The following is an 18,179-nucleotide window of genomic DNA, read 5'->3' as shown; positions in this document are numbered from 1 at the left end:
TATATAGGCACATGGATAGAATGAGCAATCAAGATTTTTTTGTGCTGCATTTCCTTGTGGAAATCTTCGGTTCATGGTAACCAGTGTTCCTGAGTCATGGCATGCTGAGAAAGTTTCATTTAAAAATACATCACAGAGGCAGCTCACAGCTGATGAGCTGGGTCTTGAAGGTAGAACTGTGCTAAAGGAGGCTGAGCTTTAGATTACTGGCTTTGGGAAGGATGCCAGATTTGAATGGAATTAATCTGGGATTAGTGAAATGGCTCCAGCAAGTTGATTTATTCTAAAAAGAAAAGCTCTTCAGGAAAACCCAGTGATTAAAAAGTGCTAGGAGGAAAAATTTCATTCAGACAGCTTCTCATATTCAGGATTTTACTCAAAGTTTTGTTGTTTTGTTTTTTTTTTTTTAAGAGTAGTTTGCTCCAGAATTTCTGCATGTCTACACCTTCCTATATCCTTTTCCTTCCCGGCAATCGTGGATAATAGTTTTCAAAGCCTTCGGGAGGGATTGTTTGTCTTTAATGGACAGAAACACTAACAGCATGCAGCCAAATGACCTTAGGTCATTTGATAAATGCACTCATATTTCAGAGTATTTTCATCACAGGGAAGATCCTTACTTGCACCTTTTAAGACAGATGGATGTTAGTGCTGTTTTGCAGTTCTGCCTTTTTTTTTTTCCCTCAGGAAAGGCTGCGGTCTGTTCTCTAGCCCCTGTTTGAGACCTGCTGTAAACATACTTAATACAGTGCAAAGCCTCTGAAAACAAGCAGCTTTCCAGCATGGCCTCCAAGGGAGGGGGCTGTGCTTTGTGCCTGTGTGACTGTGCATGTATGTACAGGTCTGGGTAGCTGGTGTTTAATGGGCTACGAGCTTGTCTGTATACATCCAGTCAGGCATAAAATCAGACTGACATAAGCGGTACAGCAAACAAGCCAGAGCTATTTTTGAAACAGCAGAAGAGGCAAGGAAAGAGACAAGGTGATGAAAATCCTTTCCAGCTGAATTAATGTAGCTGCACTAACCCTTTGTGAGTTGCTCTGGGGATGGGGTTGGGGACCCACTGGGCTTGTGGTTTTATGTGGAGGAAAGGAATATATGGTTTTATTGTGTATTTTTTCCTTGGAAGGAAGATGTTCATTTTTACTGAGTGGCATGCTTCTTTGTTCCGTGTCTGCGGGATGGTGTTCTGGGGATGACGGTGCTGGGAGCGGAGCGTGGGGTAAGGGTGGGAGAGTGTTTGTTTCTGAGAAGGGCGAGGGAAGAGCCTGGCAGGCTGTTTGCCATCACACGTGTTTTGCATTTTTTAAGATAAGCATCTGCCACAGGGGGGTCTGTGTGCCGGATCAGGTTGTCAGTAATAATTTGCTAGAGCCATAAGGGCAATGTAGAAACCTGGGAGTCTCCAGAGAATTATGTTGCTGTGACAGTAAGAGGTTCAATTTTTGTGTTATTGCAGAGCGGTGTAAAGATAGGTCTTTTCTACAGCTGCTAAGAGCTTACTTAAAACTGAGAAGACACCCGAACAGCCTGTCTGGTTTTTTTGTGGATCAGGAGCAGAGGAGAGCTTCACAGGAGTCAGCTTTTCAGGGGCAGACCTGAAAAATTCTGCAGTGTCTCGGTGCTGTCTCTTCCCTCAGCACCAAGTAATTTGGGGTCTTCCTCAATTTTTGGATTGAAGTCAGCCTTTGCCAGGAAGGAAGTAGCCAGTCAAAGGGAAGGGGTCAGCTGAGCCCTTCCTATGCTCCACTGCGGATCTGAGGAGTCAGAATTTTACAGAGCTGCGTCACTCAGTGGGACTACTTGCGGTGTCATGCTGTGCAGCCACGAGGCAGCTGGAAGAGCTCCCAAGGTCCTGCGTCTGTGCAAGCCTTCAAGTTTTTTTGTGGGCTTGGGAGGCTTGTAGGTCCAGGGAAAGCATCTGACTGAGGATGGTGAACAACAGTTAATTAGAAGCAAAATTGCTAGCTCAAGGGAATAAAGGTTGATAAATTGGATAGCTATGTGGTAGATTTCAAGAAATAGATGTGGCTCGTGAGGAATGGGAAGTTTGGGATACCAGAGGTCAAGCCTCTGAGATGAGAAGTCACTTTTTGATTTTTCATTCCAGTCCTGCAGACCTGTGGTGATAAAGATGATGTGTTGAAACAGTGAGTGTTCCCCTCCCATTCTCCCTTCAAGCACTAGAATTGTAATTCAGCTAACTTTTAATGGTTGGTGAGAGAATGGCTGGCCTATTTTTATATTCAAGTGCATAAAATATTTTGATACTATGATTCTGGCCATTGTGTATGCTGTTCCCCTTCCCCTTGGTCTGTTTTACCGCTTTAGGGTGAAGTCTTCAAGTAGGAATGTCTGCAGTGCACTGCATATTGTGTTTGGACACATCTGGCAACAAAAATGTGAATGAAGAAATGAAACAGCTACTCCATCTAGCTTACAGTCTCTTAGATTTGCAGGTAGACGCGAGTTGAGTTTGGAGGACTGCGGGAAAGCAAGGAAACCTTGCTTTCTTCTGGACAGCCTCCCTCTTTCACTAATTGTAGAGCCAGGTTTGGCTGCAGCTCTTACATTTACCCTGCTTGACTTTAAATTTTAGTATGGTTTCTTTGCTGGAGCAAAAAGCACGCCTGGCGTTCCAGGTTCTCTAAATAGACCCATGTGGCGACACACATTTCTTCCTCCTGACTCTCTGTTTTGAACCCAAATGGTCATACTATGATCTCTTTCCCTTATCGTCTTGAACCATCGCAAACCAATTCCCAGCCCGATTTAGCGGTAGCTTCATTCTTCTCTTTCTGGAAAACAATGTTATGGCTCAACAAACTGACATGCCATGCACATGCTGTCCCCTCCCCTTCTCCTCCTCTTCCCTCCCTTCTTCTCCTCTCCTCTCCCTTCCCTCCTCGTGCCTCCCCTCCCTTTTAGCTCTGACTTCTCCAGGGCTGAATGCTGCTGCATCAGAAGCAATTCTTGGTCTCCTGGAAAAGTGCACAGTAAGGCCAGCCAGTTGGTAAGGATTTTTTTTTTCGTCTTCCTTTCCCACCCCTCCTCCCAAATAATGTATTTCTTCTCAAGCTCTGTGGATCCTGTTTTCCATGGTTAGATTTCATCTATGTTGAAATATTCTGGAAATGTCTATAAGGAGGAAAAAGTATAAGATTATTTGGAAGCTAGCTGCTTTTTTTTTTCCCCCTCAGATTCACATTCATGTTACAAGCCCATCTGCTTTTCACTTGTTTGAAAGGTGAAATAAGTGCATGCAATTGGTGTTTATTGGTATTCAGTTAATAACCTTTCTTCTCTCAGTAAGAGGCTGGTATTTGTATTTGTGACCCTTAGTTGAAATTGTCTCTGCCTTCCCAGGGTTCTTGTCTTATGATGTTCAGATCCGGATTTGAATTTAATTAGTTATTTGCCCATGTTGAAGAGAGTAAATTTGCTTGAAATATGCATAGTGTTTACAGTTTCATATCTCAGCCTCAGAAGAGCTGTTCTCTGTTTCCAGTGTTTTGTTTTGGGCTTTTCTGCTGGTTTTGACATTTTCTGCAGTGCTGGTGATCGAATAATCTGTACACTAAAGTCTGTTAACAATCTGGAGGATTAAAAAGAGTAAAGAAGCACTTGTCATGCTGGGGAAGCGAGGCAGTCAGTTTGCGCTACTGGACACTGAAATCTCCTGCAGCAGTCCAGGTGTCTGCCTTGAGAATGACAATGCAGAAATAGAGAGACGTGCTCCACTGGAGGGAGAGAGAAGTAAGTTTAATATGGTAGAGATGCAGGAAAGGGCAATCTAATTAGAGAAGCCCTAGAAAGGAGTTTTCCTTGCAAAATAATTATACTTTACACTTATCTCGGAGCACTGCAGTGGAACATCCACTTTTATTTCTATGTTACGTTTTTGGTAGAGTAGTAGATTTTTTTTTTATTTTTTAGGCACTGTGACTGAAGGAGAAGGAACTTAAATGGTCAAGGAGCAACTAGATTTCCTTTCTTTTTTCCCTTCCAACAACTTCAAATCAGTCTGTCTGAAGAAGTGGTCTCTAAATAACTGAATTTACTTCAATTTAAACTGATGAGCCTGAAACCTTAAAGGGCGTTGTTTTGGTGCTGACTCTCTGCAGATAGTAGAGGTTACATTGGAGGGCAGGGGAAGGAATAGGATCATTCCTGCAGGCTTTCTAGCCAAAACATTCCTTCAAGGGATGAGAGCAGTGGCTGCAGGATCGGTGCGCTTTATTTTGGTTCACAACACCATTTTTCTTTTCTCCTTTGGTTTTTGTTTTCCCCTTAATAGAAAGTACAGTCCTGTTTGTGGACTCTGCCCTGTTTTTCTTGGCTCCACCTATCTTGAATACTACAATAAATGCCTGAGGGATTTTTGTTATATTTTTTTTTAAATGTATTGTTGTAGATCTGGGTGTTGTCAGCTGCCCCTTGTATAATCCATTTCTCTGAAGGATTAGCAGGGTAACGCCCTCAGGTCTGACTTGAGCGAGGGTCTGAAGAGGCATGGCATAGCGGGGCTGCGGACAGAGGCACAGAGCGGGTGGAACTGCAGCCCGGTTGGCGCCTGTGGGAGTGAAGCTGTCCCGACCCCAGCAGCTGTCTGTGGGCACAGCCTTCACCTGCTCAGCCCTTGGCACTTCACCAGTACACGCTGCTCCTCTATCATGGCTAGAAATGATATGACAAGTGCATTTCCAGCTCTGGGGAAATCTGTTATTTTGGGAATTTTGCTTATTTCCCCAGAGGGAGATCTCTTGGGATGCCCAGACACAAACCAGTTCATCACTCCTTGCCTTTTGTTTTTTCAGACCCTAGATTTTAAGCACAAATGCATTTGATGGGTTGCTAGTACTCATATTGTCGCTGTGACACTGTCGGTGCAAGGAAAGTAATGACTGAACCTCATTTCTCTCTGTGATAGGTTATGTTACAAGATAAAGTCAGTACTCTCACCTAAGAATCTTACTAGCTGCGTTGAGTGTTTTGAATTTTTTACCATGGTAAAGACTGCTTTCCTGGAACATTCGTGTTCTGCCAGAATTTCCTCCAGTACCTCAAGGCACTCTTTTTATTGGGGATTTTATGTGGGTCTGCTTCATTTCAGGGAGAAAAAAAAGTTCAGGCAACATAGATGTTTTTTCCTGCAAGGTGGCACTCCTCTCTGACCTGTATATAGAATTTTTTCTCCTACTGGTCAGAATCACGTTCTGGGGTGTATGGGTGGCTTGCTGGGCTGCATAGCTTTCCTGGGGGCTTTTTAGCATCTTTGGAGAGGAGTTCTGTATGAGTTGCCTGTCCACATAGTTCCTTTCGTGAACAGACTTAACTGTTACCTACCTGTTTATACTTCTCTAAGAACTGAACCAGAGAGACCAGCTGAGCTTTTCCGAACACTTAAACCAAAACTAAACCAAACCCTAGAAGAACACCCACAGCGTCCACAGCAAGCAGGCATAGTTGATTTGCATGTGTCTGTTTGTCTGAGCTTACACAGCAGGGCTTTCAGAGTCTTCTCTGAGATGCAGTAAATGCTCTGCTCGACACCTTAATGGCGATCTCTTTCCATTCATTATCTACTAACAGCTCCATTACAGATTCAGTGTGTACTACTACTCCTACTATTTTTTGTAGGAAAAAAAGTTACTTCTATTTTTGAGGCATTCAGCATTTTGCTTTGAATATTTCCACCAGAAGCAGCTTTACATAAATCAGTCTGAAATTATTCTTCTGGTAAATAAGAGTTTTGGGGTTTTTTATGTGTATTTCAAGTTTTTGGTGTTTAGCAAAAATAACTACGATAGTTAGTAAGTCAGCTTGTTTGTGTACAATTAATAGCACTTATTAAAAAACTACGAAAAGTAGTATAGTCATCATGAGAGTCAGTTTCCAAGTCCCGTTTGTTTGTTTGTTTGCTTGTTATGTTTGCTGTCTTTAAATCGTAATTGAAACTTGACAGGTGTGTTAAAGCACCAATTTCCTACTATGTGTTAAAGGTTGGTAGTGTTCTGAATCCACTGATGAGAATGTTTTTCAGCCAAGTTCAGATTACTGACTGACACTGGCAGGACTGCAGCTGAATCCAGACTGATGGGTTCTGCTTATTGGAGGTGCTTTCAGATATTTTTTTTTGTTATTTTGTTACCAGTTTACGGTTGCCTAGTGTAGCTCACCCTGTAGCATAACGGCTATAACCTACCCTGAGGGCTAGTCTAGCACATTTGTTGAAAGTGCTTTCCGTCACTTGTATAAGTCTCGTGGAAAATTTCTGCGAGTCAGACCCCATAGGTTGAGGACAGTGGTTGACTTCTGGAGCTCCTTTTTGAGGTCTGCAAATGCCACCTCGACAGAATTAAGTTGATCTTCTCCTCAAGACCATCTCATGTGCTGTGGACCATCCTTGTTGTGTTCTAGCCAAGAAGGGAACTATTCAGTTCTCATCATAACTTGTGCCAACTCTTCCCTCAAGTGGCAGTGGCTGGTATCAGGAGTGGCAGGGTGCTGCGGTGAGGGACTTACTCTTGCTTCTGTAGACATCCATGACGTGAGTCTGTGAGTATGCTGGGTAAGGAAAAGCACCCCACGTTTGCAAGTCTCCCACCCCAAATTTGAAAAAGAGGAACTGTGATTGTTCAGGTGTGGAGCAGTAGACTATAGTTTACAACAAGCAAAGCAGATAACGAAATGCTTGCACACATTCCTATTTACCATTAAATCTAATGAGTAGGGCTTATATAAGGCCTCAGGTTATTGAAAATCCTTCCACATGTTCCATCCTGACCTGAATTAATCTGTCTGTGGGAGCTTTGCTTCTGGGTCACATCTGTAGATGAATCAAGAGAATCATCCTAAATGTCATTTTTTATTGCAGCTCCTTTAAAAGAAAAAAATAAAACCCAAGCAACAAAAAAGTGCAAACCTTAACCGAATCAGCACAAAATCATAGCTTTATCCTCTTGACTTTCTGAATTAACTCTTAATTCAGCTCAAGAAATATTAATCATGTATCCTAAATAATGCCTATTAGTGTCTGGCTTTTCAGTTAAAACTTCATGAGCTTTTAAAGTAGTGAAATTACCCACTGACACTCAGCGTGTTAGCTTTCCCCCAGGTTTCTCAACCTCAGGCAATCTGTCTCATCAAGCTTGGAGACTTGTGTCCCTGAGGCATTGACACGGAAGTCAAATTCTCTGTAAAGTCAGAAAGGAATCGCCCGCCTTTATAAGGCTCTGATTTATAGGGAGCCAGCAACTGGTAACTCTTCTGAGGTCAGTACAGTCTGCGTGGGAAAAGGAACAATAAAATGCTTGAGCCTCTTCGGTCCTCCCTTCTCATGATGGCAGGATGGGTGTGTGGCATTGGTACACGTATTAATGAAGCGTTTGAAATGTTGAGGATTGCCCATGTTCCCCCTATTACCATCCCTTCATTCCTTACCCTCTCTGAAGTGGTTTATCCTGCACGATACCCTGAGCATATGCCCAGACCTTCCCTGCATTTTGTGAGAAGCGTACCTCCAGTGAAAGTGCTCCAGCAAAGCACGTGGCCTTTAAAAAATGCCCTGATACATGGGAATAACTATAATAACTAATGCTCGGTCTATATATGTCAGTGTGGCCCCCCCCCGCCCCCATTTGTTAACCTGCTGAGGATCTGGCATTGCATCATACTGAGCTGAGATATTTTGCTGGGCTTGGGCAGCTACCAGTCTGCATAGTAGTTGTGGTGGTACCTTGTCTCTATTACTTGTTCATTTTTATCATGGTCAGATCATCTATGGGTTCCCTCGAAAGAACAACTTTGATTTTCCTTAGGAGAGGAGAGGGAAGAGTTGAGGGTGGTGGATCAGGAGGAGAGCAGAAGCAGAGGCTGGAGGAATATGTCTTGAGAAGTATAAGGATAGCGTAAATTTCACCGCAGCCTATACCTATACCCGCTTGTCCCCACTGACTGTAGGTGGCTTCTCCCTGCCGTGGGCTGCTGAGTCACTGCTCAAGGGCGCTTGGCTTTCGCCACTGTACAGTATATGACTTGAGGGGAATTCAGGCCATCTGAATATGGCCCTAGTTGGTGCCTTTTTAGTTTATTACTGAAAAGAAGTTTGCTACCATCACCTCGCCAGAGCTCACGAGACTGTAGGAGCATAGTGTGGTTTTGGAATATTTATTTTATATGCGTCACGTTGAACCAGTCACAGCAGCGTGGGTGCACTTGCAGCGGTATGTTAAGAGAAGAGCTGGTATCGGTTGTGTGTCCCTGTTCTTTTTGCTAGCGTAAGATCACAGTTGTACTCTGGTTTGTTGTGATGTGCTGCAGACAGGAAATAAATTGATTCTGATCTGTGGAAGGGTAGAGCTGAGCAGAGAGGGAAGGTAGTACAGAGGTTCATGAGATTGCCGGTTTTACCCGTAGTTGTGTCATTGTTTCATTGCTGTTGTTCTGAGTCTGTATCACCTGTGGAAATAAAAAATGTGCTGTGATCATAGGTGTCTGTTAGTAGCTTATACTACAGTGAGAATATTTCCTACTTAATCAACATCCAGAGAAAATCCTGATGATCAAAAGGAGCGAATGTACGATGTCAGTGTCTGGGCCGCGGGCTGCCTCTTTGTTCTCAGCACAGGGCAGTGGGAGCAAACCACAGCGACTGACTCCCTGCTGTGCCGCTCTCAAGCATCTGCTGGAACAGGACAGGTCGGTGCTGCATGTGGGGTCCTGTCCTCGCGTGCAGCGGAGCAGCTGTGGCCCACGCTCCTCAGTATTGGGTCTCTCTGGATCTGGTAACCTCTGCTTTTACTTAAGTTTCTTGGCTCTTCTTTTCCATTGCCCTTACTTTGGAATGCTGGTTGTTGCCTCCTCCTAGGTCGTAGAGCTCCATTTTGCCTTAATGGCCTGAGGTGCATTTAAAAAAAAATTTAGTTCTTCTGGTGAAGCATGACTTTCAAGAGGGTACTGGAGTCTAACTTGTCAGTCACTGCTCACAGAGCAGAACTTGCTTTAGGTTTGTTGGCATCTGTGTGGTGCCTGAACATTTTCCCAAATGTAATGCTTTATTAATGTTTTATTTCAGTCTGAATCGATCGTTCGTGGTGATCCTTAAGTGGTTAGTGAACGTCTTGGTCACTTTTAACCCTTCCCCTGAGGAACTCTGTGCATCATTTCTCTTTAGACTTTCTGAACATGTTACTGGCTTGGATGATGTTTCCTACATCCAAGCAATTTAGAGGCATTTAAGAAGAAAGGTTCCTTTTGAAGTGTTCTGTGAGATTCCTTTGCTCATGCACAAATATTTTCAAAATTCCATGGGCTGAGAAGATGAGATTTACATCCCACCCCTGCCAAAATACATTACAAAATCCGTATGTTCCCGGTGTTGTCCCGTACTACAGCCTTCACCGTTGTACCAAAGCCTCCAGGAATGGGTCCATCAAGTTTGGCAAAATGGCAAGGTGTTTTGGGGGAGTGGATAGAGGATCCTCACTCCCAGACTCAACTCAGGCTCTGCTGCCCCCTTTTCACAAATTTTATTGATACGGTAATCATTTCCACTGCAAAGGATTAAAGTGTTACTGCCAGAAGTCGCACAGCTTTCCCGAGTGCAGGTTTAGTGCTTTCGCCACGGGTCCACTCCTGCTTCGTTTGCTCCCTCTGCAGCTACCGCCAGTGACCAGCAGTGTTTGTGCTGTCTCTCCTGTGCCTGCCAACTTGCTTTTTGGTTTTTTGGTGGGTTTTTTTTTGTGTGTGTGGAGATCCTTCCCCCTTCTAGGGACGCGAGGAGTTGCAGTGTGTCTGGTGTCTCTGTGGAGAGCACACCCGTCTCTGTGGAGAGTCCGGGCCTCTTGTGCTTCCCCAAGAGAAAAGCGCACTGCTGCTGGCCCAGGCACTGCGAGCTCTGCGAGTATGCCTACTTTGAGTTAGATGCCATTGACTTGTAGGCCGTGAATTCCTTGTGTATTTGGAACTAAGAGATAATTGGGAGTTACCAAAGCTGAAAGGCATTTTCCGTCTGCTCTCTGAGCAGGGCACTGGTATCTATTGGGTGCTTTTGGCATCAGTGTGAGCAGGTGCAGCTGCTGGCCCTGCTCCAACCCGGTCATGCTCGCACACAGGGGCCTCTCAGTGGGCCAGACTGGACACTGATCAGGGTTAAAAACAACTCAGTAAAATAAAGAATATGTGGGGTTTTTTAAACCTGGATCCGTTCTTGACACAGACCACTGCATGGATCCATAAAAATATGTGGAGCAGTTGAGGTGGTGTCTTAGAATGGGAAACCATCAGTAGGAGACTGGAGCAGAACCAACCCCCAAATTCACAGGTGTTGGGAAGGGTTTAAAAAAGAGGGGGACAATTGCTTGGAGCGCTTTAGGAGAACTATTGCTTGTGGAAGGGAGCAGGGAGAAAGAGAACAAATGGATTTAAAAATTTTTTTGTTCATGTTATGATGGGACTGTACAGGAAATTGTACACTGGATTGAATGAGGAATTTGCAAAGCAGGGGCTCCCAGCGCTGCAGTACTTGATCAAATGTTCACATTATTTTTGTTAAGAGCAAGAAAGTAATTGAATCTTTGTTAATGGTTTCACAGGCTTCTATGATACGGCATAAGCAAACTTTGGGGTTCCTCTCTGCCCCATCTCTTGTTTTTATGTTCTTGGTATCACAGCCATCTTAGGTTCTTCTTCTGCACTTCATTTTTTTTTTTCCACTTTTCTCCTTGAAGCACATCTCTTCCGTGTCCCGTACTCAGCAGTCCGTGCATGGGTAGGATCAACAGTGCTGCTCCTTCTGTAAGGAGGGAGACAGTCAGTATTTTACGCTTGCAGTTTCTCTAACTGGAACCCACTGTCAAATTTTAGGATGCCTACAGATTTTTCCCAGCTAAATAAGAACGAACAAACCCTGTCAGCATCTTCGGGTGTCTGTACACAGTTGTTTGTTTTTACTTAAGTTGCGTAGCCAAAATTGTTATGACAGTCTTGGAAAGTGAACTCATTTAAGAATAGCTAAACTAGTTTGTAGTAAAATACTAGAATTACTGTAGATTCCAGCTCGTTGGTACAAAGTAGAAATACCGGCTTCAGGTAGCACTTGAAATGTCATAAAATTAATGTAAGAGAAACACTGTCAGATTAAAACGGACAAGCAATACAGAGCACTTGCACAAAATTGAGAAGGGGTGGTATTCACCTGGGCTGTATTTGCTTTCTTTTTCTTTGTTTTGTTTCAGTTTGGTTTCAGAATTTGATATCTTGTCCTCTGGTTAATAATGCCCACATGGTATGTTTTGGTGGTGTACTCAGTGATGCAGTATCATCAGGGGAAGGAGGGGCTCCCAGCAAAGCTCCTATAAGTGGTTCCATTCTCTGGAAACGCCAGCTGGACCAGCTGGGTTCTGTAATCTCTTCTAAAATGTAGGTCAGACAACTGCCACTCCTGCAGAGGCCCTCTCTTCTTTCTTCCAGCCCCGCCACATTTCCAGGTGTCCTGTTCCCTCCCGTACAGGGGAGGTAATGCTGAAGCCATTGCTCACGTGTTGTGTCCTCCTTTTCGTTGTAGGGGACGGTCTTTACTTTGGAATCCGAAGAGGAAGAGTACCCTGGGCTCATCGCAGAGGACAGTAATGACATCTACATCCTGACCAGTGACAACTCGGGACAGGTGAGCCCCCCAGAGTCCCCCACGGTGACCACGTCGTGGCAGTCGGAGAGCCTGCCCGTCTCCCTGTCAGCGAGCCAGAGCTGGCACACAGAGAGCCTGCCAGTCTCCCTGGGACCCGAGTCCTGGCAGCAAGTGGCCATGGATCCTGAAGAAGTCAAAAGCCTGGACAGCAACGGAGGGGGTGAAGAAAGGAGTGAGAACAACTCTTCCAACTCAGATATTGTTCATGTGGAGAAGGAAGAGATACCGGAGGGGATTGAGGAAGCAGTGGTGTCAGCCGTCGCTGCAGAGACCATGCAGGCGGCGTTTCCAGAACCCCCTGCTTCTTTACAGGAGGTAAAACCTCAAGCTGAAATTGCTGCTGTTGAAAAAGCACATCCTTCCGCACTTCTGTGTACAAAACAGGAGGAAAAGGGAAAAGTGGCTGAAGAGCTTGTTGAACCTGAAATCCCTGTATTAAGTAAACCTGTCCCAAAGTTAGTCCCATCAGAAGAAAAGGCTGCACCAGAACCTGAGAAAATACTGCCTCCAGGGGAAAAAAAAGTGGGGAAAGAGGGCCGTTTGGAAGAAATAGAAGAGAAATCCTCTGCTGCGGAGGAGAAGCCTATCTTATTGCCGGAAGGGAAATCTATATTGCTGTACGGTGGGGCTGCTGCGGTAGCTATATTAGCTGTAGCAGTTGGAGTAGCGCTGGCGCTTAGAAAAAAGTAACAGAGCTCTCTTGAGGAGGAGGGGGGAGAGAGAAGAGAGCACGATCCGATTTTTGTAGTTGTGTTACCTAAAGGTTGAGCTGCCTGCTGTTTAATTGGACATTTGAGTAACTTAATGGTGATGGGGTGAGGTTGTTCAATAAGCCTCCAGCTATGGACAATCATGTTTTTAGTAGAATTGGGGCGGGGACTGGTTTTTCGTGATTAAAGTACAGGGGTATTTTTTAAAAAAAAAAAAAAAATTCTGCAAATTTAAGAACTTAAGTGCAGGTGCTGAAGAAAGGGGTGCTTGTACTCTAGGAACTGGAACAGAGAATCCCCAGGGGAAGGGGAGAGCCAGCTGCTGCCAACCCCTGGAGTTTTTGGCTTCTCAGACTGACCGCTATCGCAGCTGTGCTGGCTTGTCACTTCCTGTTGCGCCCCTGAGCCTTTCCTAACCAACGTTATCCAACCCGAGTCCTGTAGCGAGAGGCTGGTCTCCCTTTTGTCTCGGCTTCCTCTCAGGTACAGCACTGCTCCCCCTAACCTCGCAGGTTCCTCCGAAGCCCCAGTGGGAGAGTGCTTATTCTTACCTCTTTGCTCACACCGGTTTTGGCCCCTAACATTTACTGGAGCTCCATACTGTAAAGATGCTGCCTCTCTATAGCTGTATTATCTCTGAGCATCCTGGTGTTCCTGGGGGAGAGGTGCAGGAAGGTGCTTTGGCTGCCAAGGAGGGCGGGAGGGACGCTGCCATTCACAGGTTTGAGAATCCATGTGCTCTGCTCCTGCCCGGCCCACTTTACTGCCACCCTTGAGTTACCAGAGGTTCAAAATCCACGCTGGAAACGCTGCTGTTCTGATCAGTGCTCTGATACCAGGGTGTGTTCAGCAAAGATATGGCAAAACTACCTGGAAGTGAGGCCGATGCCTCCTGTGCAATTCAAAGGTTAAATGCTATGCTGTCCTGTATCACGCTGCAGCCTGTATCATCGTTCCCAGGTTAAGCACAGAGTGTATTTAGTCCTAACTTGGTCTTGGCTGTGACAGAATCCCAGACACATAAGGCAATGGAGTCTAGTAACTGAGCAAAACAGCATTAAACATCTCTGTTTGCCTGTCCCTGACCTGACCTGGCGTGTTGTTCAGTGCGATTTCTTTTGTGACTCTGAATCTGTCATTAGCTGAACTTACAGGTTCGCAAATGATGAGGAAGTTATTTTGGCAAAAAGTATCTTTCTCATCCTGCAGTCGCAACGCTTCCGATGTGTGTGAAGAGAAGCGTTTGAAGTATTGCCATCCGCATTAGTTATGTCAGAGCCAACCACGTGCTCCTCTTTCAGCGCGCGTTTCTGTCTGTCCTTGTCCGTACGCAGCTGTGTGGGCAAGGCCTTAGGCTGTGCAGGCAAAGCTACTGACGTGTCCCTGCGGGTTCGTACTGGCACTGTGGCTTAGACCAGGTGGAGGTAGGAGGAAGGGAACTCGGGATAATGTAAAAAGCGAAATGTGAGCTTACGGGAAGCTTACTCTTCATGAAGCACAAAGGTACTTTGTTTCTAAATAACCTTTATCTAGAGTACGTCTCCTAGTGAGCCTGGTCTTAAGCGCTCTGAGACTGGAAAGATTTTAGCACATTCTCTATTTTACAATATTCTTGCTACATTTTCCTATCCCATTCGTATTGCAGGATGCTGGGAAGTCAGTAAGAACCTGGCAGATGCTGAGGAATTTTGTTGTTGTTTAAGCTTTTTTGAGAGTGGATTATTTTAGACAACTTCTTGGCTTTTGAACTCTGTGTGTGTGCGAAGTTGAATACTGAGAGGAAGGAGTGTCACATGTGTACTGCTGCTGTGGACTGAACTCGGGAGCACTGAAGTTCTGGACTTCACTGTTGATCATTGATTGATCTTTTTGCATGTACAAAAGGTAGCAGGTTGGCCTTAATAGAAAAAAAAAACCCTTTACTATGTTGTAAAATTGAATTAACTCTATTTTTGCCATTTCCTGGCACCCCGTGGGTACTGTTGTTGCTGCGCTGTGTGCCCAAATGGGTCACTGGGACCTCCTCACACCATGAACTCTCCAGCATCTGTCTTCCCTCCACCACGGTTCCCTCTCCTGGAATCTCACGGGAGCTTCCCTTGAGTGGAGAGAGATGTCTTTATGCTCCTTTTATCATGGATGTGCACTAATGTTTACAGTTTTGCTTCATTTCACATGTTGCAAGTGTTTTATTGACAAGTGACACAGTCTGTGAGGGTACCTGGTCGTTCCTGTGTGGCAAGGGCTGCTTTACTGCCTGGTTAGTCGGGGTAGGTCTGTCCCTCTCCCGCTGCTTTGCTGACGGCTTCCGTTTCTTCTCCGGGTATGTTCTCTGTGGGAGATGGGCCATTCTTAACCCAACCTACGTCCTCGCCTTCCTGAAGGTGATGCACCTACATTGGGGACATCCCCCATCTGTAGCCACGCAGCGGGTTACACAGAAGTACTCACATACACGCTGAGGCAGAGACGGATATTATTTCTTTTTTGACATTCTGGATAACTTGTGCACTAACTTGGGGGGGGAGGGGAGGGGCGGGGAATTGAGGTGTGCTTTTAGCGCTTCTCTGTACTTGGTTGTTTCAGTATTCGATGGGTACAGGAGAGACAAGAATAAATCCATGCCGGCGAGGGAAAAAGTCCCTAGCTTGTTGGCACAAGGAGCCCAATGGCTCAATTAAATAAAAGGTGTCTTCTTCCACACGCAGCAGTGAGAAGAAGGTGGCAGCAGTAGTAAAGACGACAAATTACTTGTTGTTGGTAAGCATTTTCATGGTGGGGCAAAAGCCTTGAGTGTCTGGTGTGTTGCTGCAGTTAACGGACCAGCAGCTGCACCATGTGTTTTGGTCACTTGGTCCCTTTGTTATATTAGTCGCATTTTAGGGTCTTAGATCTGACAAGTCAGCAAGAATTTGTACCATCTTCTCCCCCACCGACTGAGCACGTGTTTAGAAAATTTATCACATGTGTCTCTTTCCTCTCTCGAAACACTCTTTTTGGGGTCCTGTGGTCAGAGCTGGGACAGGCCCCGTGGGAGTCACCAAAGGGCGGGTAAGCTCAGATGGCAGCATTCTTACAGACTTGAGTGCCAGGCTACGCTTGCTCTGTTACAGGTGTGAAATTGAAAATGGAAAGGGTTTTTTTTTTAATTCCCTATCTTCAAGTGTATTAACAGTTATCCTAAACTGCAGGATCTGATTACCCCAAACCGCGTGATATGACCTGTCTTTAGTGGATTTCTTGCAGCTGGCAGACGAAAGGTGGTAGCTACATACTTACAAAAGGGCGTATGGAATTACTCTCACTTGTGTTGCTTATCCCCTTCCCAAAAGTGCCTCAATATCTGTCCTCGAGTGGCCTGTACCTTAATAAAGTCTCTACCTTAGACCCAATCTTTCTTCACTTTCTCCTTGTCTGCAGCGCTCCCTAAAGCTGAGATGCTAAGACAGCAGAGGACTGGATCTACCAAAAATAAAAAGTGTTAAATACTTAAGGAACTTGCAGCGGGTAGCACACTAAATAAGGAGGTGGCAAGGAAAAGGCTTTCAAGATAAGGTGCAACTTTCAGGCCTTGTGGTAGGGAGCTGGGCAAGCTCCTTCTTCAGCAAGCATTCCTGGAATAACAGGCTGGGAGCAAAGACTGAAACCCAGAATACCTCTGTTGCTTAAAAGCCCAAACCACAGACACAAAGCCATGTCCCTGCGTGGTGCGGCCATGTGCTGTGTGAGAGCCTGCTGGAGTCCTGCTGCGGCCTGCGTCCCACAGACTGCAGCTGGCAGAGCTGTGCCCAGCTGCTCAGCTACAGTAGACAGTACACAGGGTGCACACAGAGGGGCAGCTTGAAAACTTAAGCTTTTGGTTGTCAGGCTAGGTGGATGCTGAGTAGGGGCTGTCAGGGTGATAATTTGGCTGCTGAAAAATACTGAAAATAACTTAGATCTAAAAATACTAGGCCTGGCCCAATGAAACAAGCTCAAGACAAGAAAGCAATAGTTCTGCAGCCTTTTGTCTGGTCAGATGTGACTCATTAAGCAGCTGCCTGCTCCAGGTACTCACCAGTCTGAGCTGACGCTCCTAGCATAGAGCCAGACGATGCAGTGGACACGTATTCTCTGTTTAGTGTTGCGCCTGGTTTTGGACCCCAGTTTAACTTCTGGCTGGCAGTGAAGTGCCTGTTGTTGTGGTGCTTGCAGTTGGTTGTTTCTCTCTTAACCTGCCTTCTAGAAAGCAAATCACTACAGCTAGAATCCATCCTTGCTGCTTGTGAGGGCTTGATCATTTTTTCTTTTTTTCCTCATCCTGGCTGCAGGCTGTGCTCAGGGTGGCTGCAGCACAAGCAATGGTTGAAAGGTGTAGTGCCGAGTGCTCTTGCATAAGGCAAGGTCTGTTGCCAGAATCCCATTTCCCTCCTTTTCATGTAGCGCTGATCACAGCTAGGCTAACACTTTGGACTGTATATTTTTTAAAACTAATCAATGCTTTCTAATGGTCATAAATGAAAAGTTTCACTAGTGCTAAACAAATGAGGTTCTGAAGTTAGTTTAGTCTTTTTTCTCATTTTGATAATTGTAATAGAGAAAGCAATGTGAGGATATAAGCCTTCCTTACATTTAATTTCAGCAACAGTGCTATGGCAGTACTAGCAAAGCCTTAGTAAGGTAGATGTTGCTATTCTGGCAAAAAAAAATAGAAGCGCTTCTGGCAGCATAGTCTCATTCACTGAACCTGAGCAAGCTCATGCTACAGAATAAAAGTGTAATTACTAGAAGATGTTGCTGTGAACCCTGCTGGGGTATAGAGGCATGACCACAGCACCAGCTGCCATGCCAAGGGAGAGCCCAGGGCTTCAGTAGAACATCTCATTCCAGGCATGACACATACTGCAGGTCAACTCAGTTTCCCAGTGAAACACAAGAAAGGCGAGGCACATTGTCTCCTGTACCCATTGGAGGCAGAAGCTGTGCATGACTTAAATTTGGCTTGGACTACTTAATTCCAGCGCTAGGAAGGTCACAAGAACAGTATTGCTTTGACTCCATGTATGCATCTGTGCTTCAACGTGCAAGCTCTGTATTGCTGTTAAAAAAAACAGGGGGGGAGTATTTATAGGGTTTAAGCCACCCCACACGACTCTGGTGGAGCTAGCGCTCAGGCCCCTGGGGAGCGGGGACTGCAGGGCTCACCCCAGTCTCTGCTGAAGTGGGCTCTCCTGCCTCAGGTCCTTGCCTGGGGAATGAGCACTGCACCTGCCTGGAGGGGGGTCAGCTGTAGTGTTACCAATACATCTGGGGAAACCACAGCACAACATCGCTCCACTCCACTGCCTTCAGTTAAATAACTTTATTGCTTTTTTTCCTACTTAGAGCTGACCCTCTCTGGTCTCTTAGGTAGGCTGACATGCTTCCTCCTAGCTAGAGGACTATGGTTATGCTGTAGAAGTAGGGGAAGCTACAGTTAGCTTCCAGTGGAAGCTGCGTTTGATCTCCTTGCAGTATCTGCAGAGGAGGGGAGGAATGCTATCACTTTGGACAGAACAAGCTGCAGAGGATGCATCTTACTGCTACATCTTTAGGGGGTCTCTCCCCATTTTTAACTTGCATTATAAGCTTTTATTCAAGTGTAAAGCTAAAACCCACTCTGACCAAAAGAATGCCACTTGATTGGTTAAGTAGCAAAGACTAATGGGACTGACTCTGAAACATGTGCACATCAGGGGATGTTTTCTACTAGGCTTCTGCTAGGTGTAAGCAGGTAGTGATGGGCTTGCAGGGATTTTAGT

General features: G+C 45.4%; 1 protein-coding gene across 1 annotated transcript in view; it reads left to right on the top strand.

Annotated features, from left to right (window-relative positions):
- BCL2L13 (BCL2 like 13) overlaps positions 1-13,972 on the top strand; it is a 40,712-nt gene extending 26,740 nt beyond the window's left edge. The window contains exon 7 of the mRNA XM_075115665.1: positions 11,567-13,972. Coding sequence (XP_074971766.1) covers positions 11,567-12,379 — 813 coding nt within the window. The 3' untranslated portion in view covers positions 12,380-13,972. The remainder of the gene's footprint in view (positions 1-11,566) is intronic.
- Positions 13,973-18,179: the final 4,207 nt, after the last annotated feature.

Source organism: Phalacrocorax aristotelis, chromosome 1 (assembly GCF_949628215.1).
Source record: "Phalacrocorax aristotelis chromosome 1, bGulAri2.1, whole genome shotgun sequence".
In the NCBI taxonomy this organism is placed as follows: Eukaryota; Metazoa; Chordata; class Aves; order Suliformes; family Phalacrocoracidae; genus Phalacrocorax; species Phalacrocorax aristotelis.
Note: the sequence above shows the minus strand (reverse complement) of the source record. Positions and strands in the feature narration are given on the sequence as shown.